The sequence below is a fragment of the Monodon monoceros genome, unplaced genomic scaffold (assembly GCF_005190385.1).
Source record: "Monodon monoceros isolate NGI ecotype Baffin Bay Population unplaced genomic scaffold, NGI_Narwhal_1 Super_Scaffold_3, whole genome shotgun sequence".
Taxonomy (NCBI): domain Eukaryota; kingdom Metazoa; phylum Chordata; class Mammalia; order Artiodactyla; family Monodontidae; genus Monodon; species Monodon monoceros.
In genome coordinates this window covers 38674502-38692066 of record NW_021703780.1, presented here as the reverse complement: position 1 = coordinate 38692066, position 17565 = coordinate 38674502, and the positions used below count along the sequence as shown (strand labels likewise).

At 52.4% G+C, this 17565-nt stretch overlaps 1 protein-coding gene across 3 annotated transcripts; it reads right to left on the bottom strand.

Annotated features, from left to right (window-relative positions):
* Nucleotides 1-450: 450 nt before the first annotated feature.
* On the bottom strand, nucleotides 451-14771 carry TULP1 (TUB like protein 1). Of its 3 annotated transcripts, XM_029242695.1 has the most exons (15): nucleotides 14412-14771; nucleotides 14245-14296; nucleotides 13804-13882; nucleotides 13332-13490; nucleotides 12287-12427; nucleotides 11245-11346; nucleotides 11049-11168; nucleotides 10208-10317; nucleotides 7186-7191; nucleotides 6913-7083; nucleotides 6607-6719; nucleotides 5497-5608; nucleotides 5319-5417; nucleotides 2954-3125; nucleotides 451-1037 (listed from the first exon to the last, which is right to left on the bottom strand). In XM_029242695.1, exons 1-15 carry the CDS (start codon nucleotides 14456-14458, stop codon nucleotides 904-906), a joined length of 1617 nt encoding a protein of 538 aa, XP_029098528.1. In that variant the 5' UTR covers nucleotides 14459-14771; the 3' UTR covers nucleotides 451-903. The 3 variants fall into 3 exon arrangements, with proteins under 3 accessions (XP_029098528.1, XP_029098529.1, XP_029098530.1); XM_029242696.1 differs by lacking the exon at nucleotides 7186-7191 and having other exon boundaries at nucleotides 10202-10317; nucleotides 12287-12422; nucleotides 13324-13490; XM_029242697.1 differs by lacking the exons at nucleotides 7186-7191; nucleotides 13332-13490 and having other exon boundaries at nucleotides 10202-10317.
* Between the last annotated feature and the right edge of the window lie 2794 nt (nucleotides 14772-17565).

Here is a 17565-nt window from a genome sequence, read left to right as displayed (position 1 = left end):
CGGGGCGCACGGTCTTCGGGTCTCCCTACCCCCTACCCGAGTCCCGAACGGCTGAGGCGGAGCGCCTTCTCCCGACTGAGGGCCCGCCCCCTTACTCCTCGGGCCCCAGACCCGGCCCCGCCCTGGAGGCTGCGCCCGCCCTGCCCGAACCCGGTTTGTCTGGTTCTCCCCGAGAGGCTTGTTTCTCGAATTTCTCCCTTTCCCCCTCTTCCCGGACCTCCGGGGCCCTCCCTCTCGGCCCGGCTCCCCGGGGCCCCCGCGGGGGGCGTCTCGACATCGCGAGCCAGCCGAGTTTCGGTAGGACCCACGATGGGCGCGTGGGAGGGGACGCGGGAGCGCCCGGGGCCTGAGCGGGGTGGGGGGTGGGGAAGGGAGGCCTCCAGCCCGCCCTCCGGACCTCTCCCGCGCTCCGGACCCCTCCCGCCGCCTTTTTCTCCGCACGCGCTGAAGAACCACTGCTCCTCTTGGCCTAGGACGCAGCTTTATTGGGGATGTGGGTACCCGGTTTTCGTTCCCCATCACCAGCCCCTCCTCGGAGCCCGCCCCCCTCCTTGGAGCCCTAGTACGGTCCCAGAGGGGGTTAAAACAACACTGACTACTGCTCCTGGACAGGAAGCGACTGGGGCGCCGGGCGGGGGTGGTGGTGAAGCGGCGCAGGCTAGCTCCGCGACCAGATGTGCGGCTCCAACTCCAGATGTTCTTCATCTCCGTCCGACCCGCCGTGTGAGATCCTCCCCTGCCTCGCCTGTGCCAGGCTGGGCAGTGGATGGAGGTCACCCGGAGACAGCGGGGTCAGCCCCCGACAAGGGAGGAGTCTTCAGTGGGGACTCTGGTGAAGGGACCGTTCAAGCCTCCAAACTGAATCCTTTCCCCAACCCTGGCGGGCGCTGAGGACTACTAAGGTCACTCGCAGGCCAGCTTCCCGTCGAAACTGGAGAGGGCAATGGCGAAGGCCTGCAGGGCGCACAGCGGGTACCGGTAGTCTAGGGTGAAGGCGTCCTCGGCCACGCGGCCGAACTGCAGCACGACGTAGTCGGCTATGGACACAGACGGGGTGGGGGCGGCCCGAGACCTCTTGGGTTCTCCCTTCTGGCAGACAGTGCCCTCAACATTGAGGGAAGTCCCCCCACTCTTGCATTGGGGCCCCAGTCCTTAGCCACGTCTCAGTTATTCACCCCACCGTCCATCCACCCTCTTATCTCGCCCAGCAAGCCCCACTTGCCTACAGCTTTACCAGCCACGGTAAGCCCCTGAGGGCGGCGACCCTGCCTTACCTTCTGCTGCCCAGGGCTATGCATATGACCAGCCCGCACTTAGAGAAACCGGTCAAACTTCCTTAAGCCTAGAATCCTTCCTTTCCAACGCCTCTGTGGTCTTTGCCCCATTCCTTCTTCTTCCCACCCCCAGACCCCAAGTCCTGTCTTAGACCACCAGCCTCATGGTTCCCTTCCTTATCCAGTGGCCCCCTCAGCCCCCATCCCATATCTGGCCCAGGTTTCCAGCCTCAATTCCAACACCTCCCCCAGCATCCATAGGGACAGGATGTTGCTAAAAATACCCCCAACCTCGGCCGACCAGGCTCCACCAGAAATGTGATCTGGAGAGCGGTTTTTCAAGGCCTCAGGACAGGTGACACAGGGGGCACATCCCTAGGATGGAGTGGGGGTAGGGAACTCACTCAGTGTTAACCAATTCTGGGAACCTGGAAAGTCCTTGGGAGATAACGTTCCATATCCAAACCTCTTCACCCTAGTGGGGACCTCTCCCCAAGGCTTGTAACAGGGGACATTTTTACTTAATTGTGTTCAGGGTACATTTTGTTTCCCTAACTCTTCGAGGGCAGGCCTTTGATCTCACTGGAGAGAGAACGATAGAAATGCTTGATTTATATTTCCTACTCCTAAAAGGCAACCATCCTCATGGGGTTGGGCACTGGAGCCAGACTACCTGGGTTCTAATCCCACCTCTGCCTCTCACAAGCTGTATGTGTGAGTTACTTAACTTCGCTGTGCCTCGGTTTTCTCCTCTGCCAAACAGGGACAATAATAATACCTTCCTCACAGGGCTGCTGAAAAGATTTAATTTTTTTTTTCGGTGGTGCAGCCTGCGGAGATCTTAGTTCCCCGACCAGGGATTGAACCCATGCCCTTGGCAGTGAAAGCACAGAATCCTAACCACTGGACCACCAGGGAATTCCTGAAAAGATTTAATGATTCAGTATCTGTGAAGTCCTGAGAACAGTGCCTGGTCCATAGAAAGCCTCATGTGTTAAGTAAACATAAACACTGTTTAAGTGTTTATGAAATAAATTTTGAGGGCCAGGGTAACCGCCTGGAGTTGCTGAGAGACTTTGGATAATGTGCTGCCCTCTCTGAGCCTCAGCATCCTTCTTGGCCACATGGGGGTTGGTCTATCAGTCTTTTTTATTTTTAAATTTGTATTTATTATTATTATTATTTGGACGCGTCACGTGGCTTGCACTATCAGCTTGCGGGGTCTTAATTCCCTGACTAGGGATTGAACCCAGGGCCCCGGCAGTGGAAGTGCTGAGTCCCAACCACTGGACTGCCAGGGAACTCCCTATCAGTGTTTTTTAAGCTCCAGCAGCGTAACTGTCCCTTCAACACAGCCTTACCCAGAATACCCCAATATCTACCCCAAGCTCTAGTCAGTGCTAGAAAGACGGCCTGGAACAGTGAGCCCCAAGACACCTGCTTGGAATATATGAGGCTCCTGGGAGCACAATGTCAGTGTCCCCGCAGGAGAGAGTGACCTTCCTGAATGTTCTGGCTTCAGAGATAAAGGACAGCTCCACTCCTCTGTGTGTGTGTGTGTGTGTTATATAGAGAGAGGGAGAGGGAGAGAGAGATGGGGGGTGGGGGAAAGACTTGAGTAAGGGTTGAGGTCTTGGGGGTGGTGGGGAACAGCCTGGCTTGGGTCCTCAGATACTCACGGTCATCGGCGTGGACAATCTGGAAGTTCTTGACCGAAGCCTGGGTGACTCGGCCTTGGAAGTTGAGGGTGTAGGAGCCACTGTCATCATTCCAGACGGGGGGCTTGTTGTGTAGCTCGATGAGGCTCTCCAGTGTCTTGTTCTGCCAGCGCACCAGCAGCCCGTCGCTGGCCTGGGGTGCCACGGGTGGGGCAGTATTAGGGAGAGGACAGTTAGGGGTGGCTGAGATATCTCAGGACTGGTGGTGGAGGGGTGGCTGGGGACGTGTGCATGCCCTTGTGTGTGTGCAGCCTGGGTGTCAACGTCCATGCAGGGTATCCTTGAGCGCGTGTGCGGTCTCTGTGGCGTCCGTACGGGCAGGGTGTGTATCTGTGAGAATGGGCTTTGCTGTGGAATGACAAAGTGGAGGGTTGGAAAGTGGAAAGTAGCATCTGGCACACAGGAGGTGCTCGATGCCATTGGTGCCCAAGGGGGTCTTAGGAACGGCCGTATATGCTGGCACCGATTACAAGGATGAACCAGCTATTCTAGGACTTACAAGAAGCTCACAGTTGAGCTTGGAGAGATGTATAGGTAAAGAGTAGTTAAATAAAATGTCCTGGAAGAGCTTCTGGAAGGAAGGAGCAGTATGTGTGTGATGGTGCTCTTGAGGTATCTCTTTCCTTAGCTTCTTTGTCGCCTGTTCATGTTCATGACTTAGAATGAGCCCACTCAAGACCGTGTCCTCCAAGAAGCCTTCCTGACCCCATGTCTGATTCAGATGTCAGCTCTGAGCTTCCATAACGCCTTGCTCTGAGCCATTTCTCCCACTGCACTGTTATGGACAGGATTAGATACCCTAACAGCATGCACAGTATTTGACTAGTGGCTCTGGGCCTCAGTTTCCCTCACAACAGGGTTCTGTGAAGATTAAATGATTAATAGTGCATGAAGTGTTATTTAGATCAGTTCCTGGCACAGAGCAAATGCTCAATAAATATCAGATATTGTTTGGATGGTAACTCTTGGGTTGATTTTGGATCTTCAGTGCCTGGCTTTAATAAATGATTGTGGAATGAATGAACTATAAGATGATGAAGAGATACACAAAGCAGCACTGGGTAGTTCTTACCAAGCCCAAACACACGTGGGAGGCACTGCCTCTGGAGGATTTATATGTTTATTCCAGGACAGAAGGAGCAACTGTGGAACCCACAAGCTCTTGAAGACCGGAGCCTCCGAGGGCTCGTGCCCCGTGGGTTGGCCAGGCCTCGCATTACAGTGTCTTTCCAGCAGGGAGGGATGTGTGATCAGCTGATGGGAGTATTCTTTTTCATTGCAAATGAGTAAAGTGACATCACTGTGAGTGTCCATGCCAGTCATCGGTCTCTGAAATCCTGGGCTCACCCAACTTGCAGTGCTAAGGAGCAGAGCGTGGGACTGACACACTGAAGGAGGCCACCTCTCTCCAGGCCATCTCTCCATCTTACCCTACCCCTCACACACACACACACACACACAAAACAAACAGCCTTTGCTTTTTAAAATATGTCAATCATATCACTCCTTTCCTCAAAACCCTGATATAGCTTCCTGTTTCTCTGAGTAAAAACCAGTTATACAGACTCATCTGCCCCTCACTGTCACCTCTCTGACCTGCTCCTCCAACCCACCAGGCACTCCTGCCTCAGGGCCTTTGCACTGTCTCTTCCCCCTGCCTGAATGTTCTTTTCCCAGATATTTGCAGGCTTGCTCCTCACCTCCTTCAAATTTCAACTTCTCAGTGAGGCTCACTCTGAGCACTGTATTTAAGTTGAAACCTACACACACACACACACACACACACCCCTCATCTCCTTTCCCTTGTTCGACTTTTTCTTTTTTCCCCACAGTACTTATCACCTTCTAACATACTACACAATTTACTTATTTATCACAATTATTGTCTACTGTCTGCCTCCCTCCACTAGAATGCCAGCTTCATGAGTGCAGATCTTTGTTTTGTCCACTGATGTCTCCAGTTGCCTAGACTAATACTTGGCACTCAATGTATGTGTGTTGAATGAATATATGAATGAGTGATTTGATGTAAACTGAAAAAAACAAAGCAAAACAAAACAACCCCTATTGTGCTTGTTTCGGTGAATTCAGTGAAAAACCCCTGAATTGAATTCATTCCACAAGTTGCCAGAATGAATTTGTGACAGGGTGATGGGGTGACAGGGTGATTTGTGACCGGGTGATGGGTGTGCTCAGGGGTTTGGGTACTGGGCAGGCAGAGCACCGCCCCCCCCCCCCCCCCCCCCCCTCCCCCGGAGGGGGTTACAAGCAGGTCAGTACGGAGCAGGACCCTCTGGGAAGGGCTTCAGGGAGGTAAGGCGCTCACATTGCGGGGCCGAATGGGGACCCTCTCCTTGTCCGAATTCATGCCGGGAATGATGACCGTCATGCGCCGGGGACCTCGGAAGCCCAGCACGTTGGTTTCCTGGGAGGGAGATGCGCGTTAGGCCGGCCCCGGCGAGAGGAGGGGCCTGCCTGCCGCGGGGGACAGGTGGGACTCTCACATAGATCACAGCCGCCAGCTCCTGCCGAAGGCTCCCCACATCCGTGCTGCCTCCGCGGTGCGGGTTCTGCCCATTGTCAAAGACGGTAAAGCGGTTCCCCAGGAGGTTGGACCTGCAAGCAGGGTGGAGCTGGGGGCGGGGCTGAGGAGGGTCCACACCCCTCCTCCCAGACCCTTCCTCACAGTCAAGCTTTGAGAGCTTCCTACCTCAAGCATGGGTGTGTATTAGGACCGGAGCAATTCAGGTCCCCTGCCCCTGGCTTCCGCCATGAAGTCTTTTTAAAAGCTGGATCTAGGAGACTGGGAAGCTTTCAAATCTCAGCTCCGTCTCTTGCTAGCTGTATGACCCCAGGCAAGTTACTTAAACTCTTAGTCTCAATTTCCCCATCTGTAAAATGGGCATGATAACAGTATTTACCCCATTTGGTTGATAAGAGGATTGAATGGATTAATATTTGGAAGTTACTTAGAAATACACCTAACACATAGGTAGGCCTTACATAAGTGTTTGTTAAATAAATAAAGAAATAAGGCCTGACTCGGGGGTTCACTTTCCCTTCACCTCTCAGATTTGTGGTGAGGATTGAATGAGCTATATGGAGAGACATAGCACAGCGTAGGTGATGAATATTTATTCGTCCGTTCAGTTGGTAAATATTTATTGAATGGCTACTATGTGCCACGTGCTAGGAATTCAGCCATGAACAAGACAGGCATAATCCCTGTCCCATGGACCTTATGTCCTACTCCAAGTGAGGTCTCTGGACCAGCAGTGTGGGCATCACCTGGGTGCTTCTTAGAAATGCAGAACCTCACTCCTTGCCCAGACCCACTGAACCTTTTTTTGGGGGGGGTGGCGGGGGCAGGATCTCAGTTCCACAGACCAGGGATTGAACCTGGGCCATGGCAGTGAAAGCCCAGAGTCCTAACTACTAAGCCACCAGGGAACTCCCCCCACTGAACCATTTTAACAAGACCCCCAAGTGATCTATGCCTGTCAAAGTGTGAGAAGCCCCGGGCCAGGGGACAATTCCAGAGTGTCCGATGTGGTGGGCACTCTGCCAGGCACAAGGGGACAAAGGTGACTGGCTACTGAGCTTCCCAGCCCCACCTCAGCTTCCCGATGAAATTCTCCCCTCCTCGGGACAGATTGGTGGGGTCACTGGAGATGAGGTAATTGGCTGTCTTGCTCCGTTTCCGTTTCCTGCCAGCCAGGAGGAACACCTGGGGAGAGGGGTCACAGAGATGCGCTGGAGGAAGGAGGTGCGCTGGAGGAAGGAGGTGCACCCGGGGAAAGAGAAGGCCCATTTGCCCTGCAGCCCTCGCCCCAATGCACTTTGGCTCTAGACTCTCCCTCAGTCTGGGTCCTGGCCCCTCCACTCTCCGTCCCACTGGCTGCCACCTCTCTCCGACCCACCTTCTTCTCTGTGTCCAGGTGCAGGAAGTAGGAGGGATACAGGCCCCGGTCCATGCCCTTCCTGTCCCGGGTCAGCCGGCAGCGGACCGTCTGGCCCTGGGGGGCAGGCCGAAGCACGAACTCCTGGGGTTCGTCCACTTCCACGGGTGGGGATGGGGCCCTCTCCTCCTTCTGGGTGGGGGCAGAGGGTGCATCAGCCCCAGAGCACTAGCTTCCCGGCCCTCAGCAGGTCCCCAGTGCCGGGGTGCAGGCAGGGCAGGCAGGACAACTCACCGTTTTCTGTTTGGGGAGAGAACAGAGGCTGTTAGAGTGCAGCCGGCCCCTCCCCCAGCAGCTCACCAGGCCATGTTAGGAGGCTCTGGGGAGCTTTGTGCTTTATTACTGTTTTGTTTAGCTTGTGGTTATGAGCGCAGGCTTTGGAGCCAGACGGCCTGGGTTCAAATCCTGGTTCCACCACTAACTGTCTGTCATGGTTGTTAAGTTTTAACCACACTGTGACTCAGTTTTTTCATCTGAGAAGTATGTAGGGTTGGGGTGGATACCTGGGACAGACCTTAGTTTATATATTTAACAGACACTCATAGAAAGTCTACCAATGTGCCAGGAATTATTCTAAGCACTTTCCAAATATTAACTCATTCCTCTTATCAGTAGCTACTGAGGTAGTTGTTCCATTATACAGGTGAAGAAGCTGAGGCTCAGAGAGCTTAAATAGCTTGTCCAAGTTCACATAGTAAGAGGTGAAGCTGGGCTTTGAATGCTGTTAAACCCAGAGCCTTTAGAAAGACCTTCCATCATATGGATGCTCTCAGGGAGTGAACTGAGGTGAGGCTGAAGGTGTGGATTGCTGTGTTCTAAACACATGGTGTTATAGAAGTGTCAGCTACCACTATAATTATAGCAGGCGGTAAATACTCAATGAATGTAACAGCCAACCTCCAACATGGCCCCCGATGCTCCCTGCCTCCTGGTATTTATGCCCGTGTGTAGACCCTTCCCACACTGTATCAGCATTGGTCTTTGTGACCAATAGGATATGGCAGAAGTGATGGACGGTCACTTCTAAGGCTAGGTCATAAAAGATATTACAGCTTCTGCCTTGCTGTATCTCTTGGGCCACTCTTGGGCTCTGGGGCAAGTTGGCTGCCATGTCTTAAGGAGAGTCAAGCAGCCTCTGGAGAGACCTCCAGCCAACAGTCATGACAGTGAACAATTTTAGAAGTGGATCCTCCATTTCCAGTCAGACTTTAAGAATGACCACAGCCCCAGTTGACATCCCGACTGCAACCTCACAGGAGACCCTGAGTCCAAACTACCCCTGCTAAGCCACTCCTAGATTTCTGACTCACAGAAATTAAGAAAATAAATTGTCATTTTAAGTTTTGGGGTGGTTGTTATATAGCAATACATAGGCAATACAATGAATGAATAAATAAGTTTATTTTGCTCTTTGAAAAACTTTTATTAACTATGTGGTTGTATTAGGCCCTAGGGTGGCCTAAGTGACCACCCTACCATTGCCCCTTCTGTTCTTACAAACCTAGTGCCTTTTGCTATCATGTTCTGTCCCTCACAAGAGGGGGAACCAAGACTCTAACCCCAAGTTTCCCAGCTGGGGAGACAAGGGACTGCCACCTGGGTGTGTGCATTTCAGGTGTAAATGCTGTCTGGGAGTCACTAAGAAGCCCTGGTGTGCTGAGGTTGCCCATTTTTGTTGAGGGCAGGTTTGCACTGTGTGTGAAGTGAGGCTGGTGTTAGGGAGCAGGCCCTTAGCCTCCAGGTAAGTGGCATCTCTTCTTCACTCTAGGCTGCTCTAGAAGAAACTTGGGAAATCCAAGACTATGTTTGGAACGTGATGTGGGGAAAGCCAGACTCATTCAAACATTTCTACAGAGGTGAATTTTGGCCTACTATATTAAAGGCTGTACTGTAGTTATATTCTTTTTGGAAGACAATAAACTGGCCTTTCAGTTATATATCAGTTTCTGGTGATCTTGGCTAATGTGAATCAGTCCCCCAAGACCTGACCACCCCTGTACAAAGGAGTAAACCCACAAACTAAGATACCCCCAGGCCCTGCCCTCAGGATGATCTCTCTGCTCACGGAAACCTGTTTCTCGAAGACTTTCATCACTTTCTCTTTCCAGTTCGACCTCTCTCTCCTGCTTACTCCTGCCTGTGCATGTTGGTACCTGAGTCCTGTTTGTGAGTGGGGGCTGTATTGGAAATATTTAACAACGTGTTCTGCCCATGGAGACTGCACCGTCAGAGTGGACACTGGTAGGACTGGAAGAGGTCCTGGAGGCCTCTGATGGCCAGTGTTAACCCTTTGGTTGCTGGAAGGTTGGGAGGGCCTGGGTGGGAGAGCAGAAAGCACTCTGAGCAGTATCTCAGAGCAGCAGAGTGGAACTATTTTTAAAACTCAAGTATGGGGTGGATGGGTGGGGAGGTGGGAAGAATTGGGAGATTGGGATTGACGTATATACACTAATATGTATAAAATAGATAACTAATGAAAACCTGCTGTATAGCACAGGGAACTCTACATAATGCTCTGTGGTGACCTAAATGGGAAGGAAATCCAAAAAAGAAGGGATATATTATGCATATAGCTGATGCACTTTGCTGTATAGCAGAAACTAACACAACATTGTAAAGCAACCATACCCCAATTTAAAAAACGTCATAGGGCTTCCCTGGTGGCGCAGTGGTTGAGAGTCTGCCTGCCGATGCAGGGGACACGGGTTCATGCCCCGGTCCGGGAAGATCCCACATGCCGCGGAGCGGCTAGGCCCGTGAGCCTGCACGTCCGGAGCCTGTGCTCCGCAATGGGAGAGGCCACAACAGTGAGAGGCCCGCGTACCGCAAAAAAAAAAAGTAATAGCTCAACTACAGCTGGCTGTCAGTCAGTCAGTGTGCCCAGGGATGTGCATGCACGTGCCTGTCTGCCTGGGCTCCACCTCCTTGGTACGGAAGACGTGTGGCTCTCACGTGGGGCCATGAGAGCATCTCCGGCCGTGTCTGATAGTTAGGCTGCAGAGGGAGGGCTCAGAGCGGGTGACATAAGGCCCCCGGGTGGCCAGTCCCAACCTGGTGACCCCACAACTGCCTCTTCTGTTCTCACAAACCTGGTTCCCTTTGTCCTCATATCCTGTCACCAGAGAGGCAGCTAAGATTCTAACCCCAAGTGACTCCATGGTCCCAGCCCACGAGGTCCCACACTCAGGTCCCCCAAGCCCAGGCCACTGCCACTGCTCCCTGGAGGGGCCTCACCCTCTCCCGTCTGGGCTCCAACCTTTTTGCCTTTTCCTTTTGCTTTGCCCTTCTGATTGCTGTTCTTGGTCACCACAGCTGCCACCTCTTCCTCCTCCTCCTCCTTCTCCTCTTCTGAGTCTTTGGGAGTGCCTGAGCATTGTAGGGGAGCAAGTCTGTTAACCCCTTACCCTGGCAGAACCCATCTTGTTTTGCAAGGTACGTCCAACACCCACGCCTCACTTGGACCCCTCCCACAACCACAAGAGAGCAACCCCCTTTCACTATTATCAGAAAGTAATAGGGCTTCCCTGGTGGCGCAGTGGTTGAGAGTCCGCCTGCCAATGCAGGGGACATGGGTTCGAGCCCCGGTCCGGGAAGATCCCACATGCCGCAGAGCAGCCAAGCCCGTACACCACAACTACTGAGCCTGCGCCCTAGAGCCTGCGAGCCACAACTACTGAAGCCTGCGTGCCTAGAGCCCATGCTCCGCAACAAAAGAAGCTACTGCGATGAGAAGCTCGCGTGCAGCAACAAACACCCAATGCAGCCAAAAATAATAAATAAATAAAATAACTAAATTAAAAAAAGTAAAGGAAAGAAAGTAATAGCCTCAGAAAAGCTAAGACACTGCCTGAGGCCACACAGCTATTAAAGTGGGGGTCAAGATGCCCCCAGTCTTCTGACTTTATTATTATTTTTTATTGGGAGTATAGTTGCTTTACACTGCTGTGTCAGTTTCTGCTATACAGCAAAGCGAATAATCCATACATATACCAAGTCTTTGACTTTAGAACCCCTACTCCTCACCCTATTCTGCATCCCTCCTTCCACACCCACGACTGCCTCTGGATGTCCTGACACCAGAGGCCACTGCCACCCACCTTTCTTCTTCAGAGCTTTTTCCCCAGGGCCATCGCCCCCAACCAGAAACATGGCTGCCGGTGTCTTCTTCCTCACTCTGGTCGGGCTCACTGAGCTGTCCTTGTCGGCCTCCCCGGACCCTGTGTGTGTGGATGTGAAGAGGTCACACCCCCCGCCTCACCCAGAGTCCCTTGTTCCTCCACAGACCAGGCTCACCTTTCTTCTTCATCTTTCTCATCTTGGTCCCTTCCCCTGCTGATGCCTCCTTCTTCTTAATCCGCAGAGGTTTCAGTGGGGGGACAGGGCTTCCCAGGTCCTCTGGAAATGGAGGGTGGGAGTTAGACAAAGAAGAGCCACCTTCCAATCCACTCATTGTTCCTTCAGTCCCCAGGGAGGCCCAGAGCACCTTCTGCTTGTCTTGTTTATAACCCTGAGCCCAAAAAGGACTGGATGAACACCAGGAGTTTAATAAGTAGTTAATGAATGAATGAATGGATGAATGCCAGGCCTCCTAACTGAGCCTCTGAATCCCAGCTCCCACCCCATCTCCTCCAGAAAACCTCCTGTGGTCAGTGCTACAGACAGTCCTCCCCGCCCCTCCAAGAGGCCCAAGGTCCTAGCTACATGTCCACATGTAGACCAGACCCCAGTACCCATGGGGCAAGGTGCCCCAGCCAGGGAGCTATCACAGCATTTATTCATTGATTGATTTTTTACTATAATCACTTTGATACTTTTGTAAATATCATAAAAATAATTCATCTTGAGTTTTAAAAAATCACAAAGAAAACTAAAATCCTCTGCCCTCCCTGGCTCACAGAGCACCCTGGGCAGGGGGCTGGGGGGATGGTGGAGGGAGCACATATTGATTTAAGGACCATCGGAGGGAAGAAACCACCAAAGGGAAAAACTCTTGGGTCCAGGCACCGGGAAGCTTTTTTTTTTTTTTTTTTTGCGGTACGTGGGCCTCTCACTGCTGTGACCTCTCCCGTTGCGGAGCACAGGCTCCGGATGCACAGGCTCAGCGGCCATGGTTCACGGGCCCAGCCGCTCCGCGGCATGTGGGATCTTCCCGGACCGGGGCACGAACCCATGTCCCCTGGATCGGCAGGCGGACTGTCAACCACTGCGCCACTAGGGAAGCCCATCTGGGGAGCTTTTTGATGTCTCAACTCCTGTGTATCCATGAGACACCAGGCCTCTCAGGGGTAGGGCTAGTTTTGTGTGTCTTTACCCCCTCTGGACCCTCAACACCCACCCTTCGGACCCTGGGCCTTGGCCTTCCTCTCCTTGATGTCTGCAGAAGGCTTCTCTTTGGAGGGCTTCTTGGGAGGCAGACGGATTTTCTCTTTCTTTTCCTTCTCCTCCTCGTCCTCTTCCTCCTCCTCCTCCTCCTCCCCTGCAGGTAAAAACTGCTCATAACGGGGGCTGGGGTGGGCCCCATTACGTGGGGAGCCCAGCCCAGTCCTTCCAGATTGCTGGGAGGCGGTGAAGGAGCTGGGGGTAGGAGGCTCCCCTTCTGGAACAGAAACAGGAGGAAGAAAGGAGTTTCGGCACCTTCCTCAGAGAAGGGGGTGACACCCCAGAGTCTTCCAAGGTCTACAAGTCAGGAGAGAGAGCTGGAGTTGGGGGGATGCTGGGGGCTTGGCAATCCTGTTTTGGGAAAACGCCCTTCTCTGCAGGTCCTTCCTCTCTCTCTGGGACACTCAGCTCCTCACACACTCTCCTGGGGTCTTTCAGTTTCCCCTTCTCTGCCCCTTCTAAAAGACACCTGCACTGCTTCTCCCACTCTGCTTCTCCCTGTCCTGGTCTGTTGCTGTTTCTAACTTCAAGCCAGACCCGTCTGAGCTACCTCCGGCCCCTAGCTGCAGGTTTTTTTGTTTTTTAATTTTCTTTAATATTTATTTATTTTTATTTTTTGTTGGCTGTGCCGGGTCTTAGTTGCAGCACGCAGGATCTTCCTTGTGGCATGTGGGGGTCTTTAGTTGTGGCATGCACGTGGGATCTATTTCCCTGACCAGGGATGGAACCTGGGCCCCCTGCATTGGGAGGGTGGAGTCTTACCCACTGGACCACCAGGGAAGCTGCAGTTTAAGGTAAAACTCTTAACCTCAATGTGCCTCTGTTTCCCCCTCCCGACGATGGGACAAGAACACGAGAATAAAGATTTTCCTGGCTCAAAGACGAAGCCAGGGACGTGGACGCGGTTTTTCCGAGTTGTCTGCCTCTCTCCATCTTTTGTTCCTGTCCAGCCCCTTCCCTCCTCCTCTCCAGACGCCCCCTTCCTTCTGGCGCTCTCTCACCGTCCTCCGCGTCTGGGGCGCGGGCTACCAGGAAGGTCTCCCGGGGGTCGCGCTTCTTGGCCTCGGGGTCCCTGAGGAACTTGGCGTAGACAGTCTGCAGCTCCCGGGCCTCGGCGGGCTCCCGGGAGGGCTCCTCCCGCGGGCTCCTCCTCCGTCCCGCTGAGCCGAGATGCGCGGGTCAGGCGGGACCTCCAACGGCGCCCACTCCCCCTCGGGCTCCTCACCCTGGGGTCTCCCTTGGGCTCTGTTTCCACCTTGGACATCCCTCTCCCAGCTTTCATCATCCCTACACTCCTCCTAACCCCCAGCTCAACCCCAAGCCCGCTCCGCCGCTTCCCCGTCCAGTTACACCCCCGCCACGCCCCTGCTCCCGGGGGGGGGGTTCCCAGACTCAAGGACACCCTCGCCTGCGGTCGTTCCCTCCCGTGACCCTCACCCGGGGGGGCGCCCCGGGGCCCAGCCTTCCGCATGCCTCCAGGTCTCCGGGGCTTGGATCCCGTGGGGCAGGGGGACTCTGGGGCTTCTGTCTTCTTCTTCCTCAACTTCTGTCGCTGCAGAGTGGGGGTCAAGAGGAGGGAGGGGAAGGAAAGGGGGGCTCTGAGGGCTGCCTATCACTCTCTAATCCCTTGAGCCGCCAGAAATAACCACAGATTATTGGGAGGGGAACTGCGCCCCTTCCTGGGGTGAGGAAGGATGACCCCCTCCCGTGTACCACGGCCACCTCCAATGCCCCAAAGCCCAAGTTCCTCCCCTGGACACCCCATACCCCCAAACACCCCCTTCGTGCAAAAACAAAAACCTCCAGGGAAGCAACAAGCCCCAGAGGCTGCTGAGGGGGACCCTCCCCACTCTCAGACCCCCTACGCTGCGTGGGGGGCTCTTTCTGTCTCTTCTCCAAGTAGGGGTGACATACCTGCTTGGTGCGCTGCGGGACCTCCGGGCTCTGGCCTTCCTCCTCATGCCCGCTGAGGGTAGCAAAGGAATCAGTCTGTCTCCCTCCCCTTTTCCTGCCCCTCCCCAAACCCTCCATCTGGCCCCCCCACCAGGGTTCAGGTAGGATGAGGTGAGGGCTTTCCAGACCTGTCTGAGGCCCACACCTCTCGGAGGGTGTCGTCCTGCAGCGGCATGGTGCCTGCACCTATCCACAGTCCCTGCTCTGGCCACCCTGCAGCCCTAGAAGCTTCCCCGAGGGCCCCAGCTAATCCGGGCTCAGCTTCACCCCCACCTCCTGCTGGCTCAAGAGGGTGGCAGCACTGTGGGAGGTGCTCCTGCCTGGAACCCAGCCCCCTGCCTGGCCCACTGAGGGAAGAGGCTGAAAACTCAGATCCTCAGTGGCCTGAAGGATGGCATCACTGTACCAGGTCCTCCCGTTCCCTGAGCTTTGGCTTAGAGATGCTGATTTGATAATTTGTTGGTGGTAAATGGGGCATGGGAAGAAAATATGACATCAGATCCTGTATTTATCTTTCTTTTTCATTAAAAAAATAAAAACTAGGATTTACTAATATTTAATGTATATGGATTGATAGATGCATGTGTATATACTTTATAAAGAAACATGCCTATATTCTGGGTGTCCACCTAAATATCTTTTTACTGATAAGGAACTTTTTTTTTTTTTGGCTCACCTTGCAGCTCGTGGGATCTCAGTTCCCCAACCAGGGATCAAGCCCGGGCCGTCAGCAGTGAGAGCGTGGAGGCTTAACCACTGGGCCACCAGGGAATTCCCAGTAACATGTTTTTTAAGAGTTTAGAGACAAGGGATGTAGTGTTGATGTGATTAATATCATGGGAGAGGTTTGGTTAAGTGCAGAGGAAGCCCAGAAGAGGGGCCCTATTGGGGGTCCTAGAGGCTTCCTGAAACCTGATCTAAAACTTGAAACTCAAAAAGGTGAGGGGAGTTCTGCAGCCAAAAAAAAAAAAGAAAAGAAAAGAAAAAAGGAAAAAAAAAGTGGGATGGGCTATACCTGGAAAGGGAACAGCAAGATAGAGACCTAGAGGTTGGAAACAGGCAGATGTATTCAAAGGTCTAGGACTAGGAGGGAGGCAGCTGTGTCAGGCATGGGTCAGTCCTGAGCCCAAGCTCTAAGCTCTGCCGCTTAAGAGGTGAATATCCTTGGGTGACAGATTTAACCTCTCTGGGCCTCCATTTCCTCACTTATAAAGTGGGTTTGATAAAGCACTGACCTAGTAGGGATGTTGTGCAGATTAAGTGAGATGACAGATGGAAAGTTGCAAACAGTGAGCGCTCAAAAATTGGTAATTATGTGCTCCTTTTCAGAGCACTTCAGCTTCATCTCTGTCTCGTCAGCACTTACAGCACAACTTGACACATGATTGGGGTTCATTTTTTTCATGAATGAATTAATGAGCACAGTTTTTCTTTTTTTTCGCTGTGCGGCTTGCAAGATCTTAGTTCCTGGAGAAGGGATTGAACCTGGGCCTCGACAGTGAAAGCGCTGAGTCCTAACCACTGGACTACCAGGGAATTCCTTATTTCATGTGATTTTCACTAGACAAGAGTCCAATGAGATAGGCGAGGTAGACATTATTATCTCCATTTTATAGGTGGAGAAACTGAGGCCCAGGGAGGTGAAGTGACCTGCTCAGTATCAGCCAGATGAAAACCAGCTCTGTCTCCTGTCAGAGCTTTTGTTCTTAACCCTTTTATATTTTATACAGTCGAAACGATTAGAGATGGAATTTGAATGAAACAGTCTTTTTGTCTTTCGCCACTTCCTTGGTCCACCTGATTCAGATGCGCCATAATTAATCTTCCTAAAATACCACTTCTTCTGTTGACACCTTTGCTCAAAAATTGTCATTGGGTCCCTACGATCAAGTTTAAATGTGCTGAGTTGGCATTCAAGGCTCTCCCTGATCTGGCCCCAATCTGCCTTTCTAACTACAGGGCTGTCTCATACCCTACTCTCCATCCAGCCCCATAGGTTTACTTATTTCCTTTATACTTTCTCTCCTTCATGCCTTTGTTCAAGCTGTTCCCTCCTGGAATCCCTATTCCATGAAACCCATCCAACCCTAAATAGCCCTCAAGTCCCAACCTCCAAGATTCTTTGGTCCTCATCTGACTCTGAATGTGTAATAATCATAATAGCATTTATTGACCACCTACCGTGCATGAGGCCCTTGTTCCCATTCTCTCTCCACCCTCATGATGATATTTATAAGGCAGACACTAAAACCCTGATATGAAAGGTAAGGAAACTCACAGCTGAGAGTCAGTCAACAAGTATTTCCTGGGCACTGACTCTGTGCCAAACAGTACTGGTTATACAGTAATGGACAAAAAGTTGTGGTCCCTGCCCTCATGGAGCTTCCATTCTTGTGAGAAAGACGGATGGTAAAGCCATAAATAAACAAATTAGTTATAATGCTCTCATTATTATTAACTGTAATAAATTCCAAGAAGGGAAAGAACTGGGTTCCATGAGAATAGCGGGGCTGGGTGGGGGGCAGTCTGGATATAGAGAACAGATGAGGCTGTCTGAGAAGTGAAACCTTAAACTGAGACCTGAAGGATTTCAAAGGCTGGGAAGGAGAATGTTGCAGGTAAAAGGCACAGCTTATGCCAAATGTTTCCAAGCAGCAAAGAACTCGGCACCATGGAGCAGTGGGGTCCCCTCGACCAGGACAAGAGCGACCCTGCCTAAGAACCGCCCTTCAGAGGGTTCTGGAGAATGTCCACCCCCAAACATATCCATGCCAAGAACCAGAGGGTGCCTGGCGCTCAGCAGGCTGTAAACGTAAACATCCTCGTTCTAACACTGCTCAGGCCCCAGGGAACACTGCTCCACATCTCTTGCCCACTGTTCTCAGAACAAAGATTCCTGCACCGGCCTGTGGGAGGCGTGTCGGCTGAGCTTCGGCCAATGCCAGAGATGGACCCTGCTTTGGAGCTGCGGGGAAGATTTGAGCAGCAGAAGCTTTTAAGTGAAAGAAAAGGTAAATGCAGTTCTCATATCTCTCCTCTCGGGTTGCATGGATATCACAGATACTCGCATAACAAAGTGTCCATTTACTTGTTTCTTTTCATGTTCTGAAGGGTCTCATGAATCAGCACTGTCTTCATAACAGTTGCACATGGCACCTGAGGAACACTGTACAGTATTGAACAATTCACATGACTTAAACTTGTGCATATATAGTTCTGGACATGACGTGTGAAGCATGGTAGCAATTCTTCATGTTGGCAACTAGTTGGATGCTATTTTGA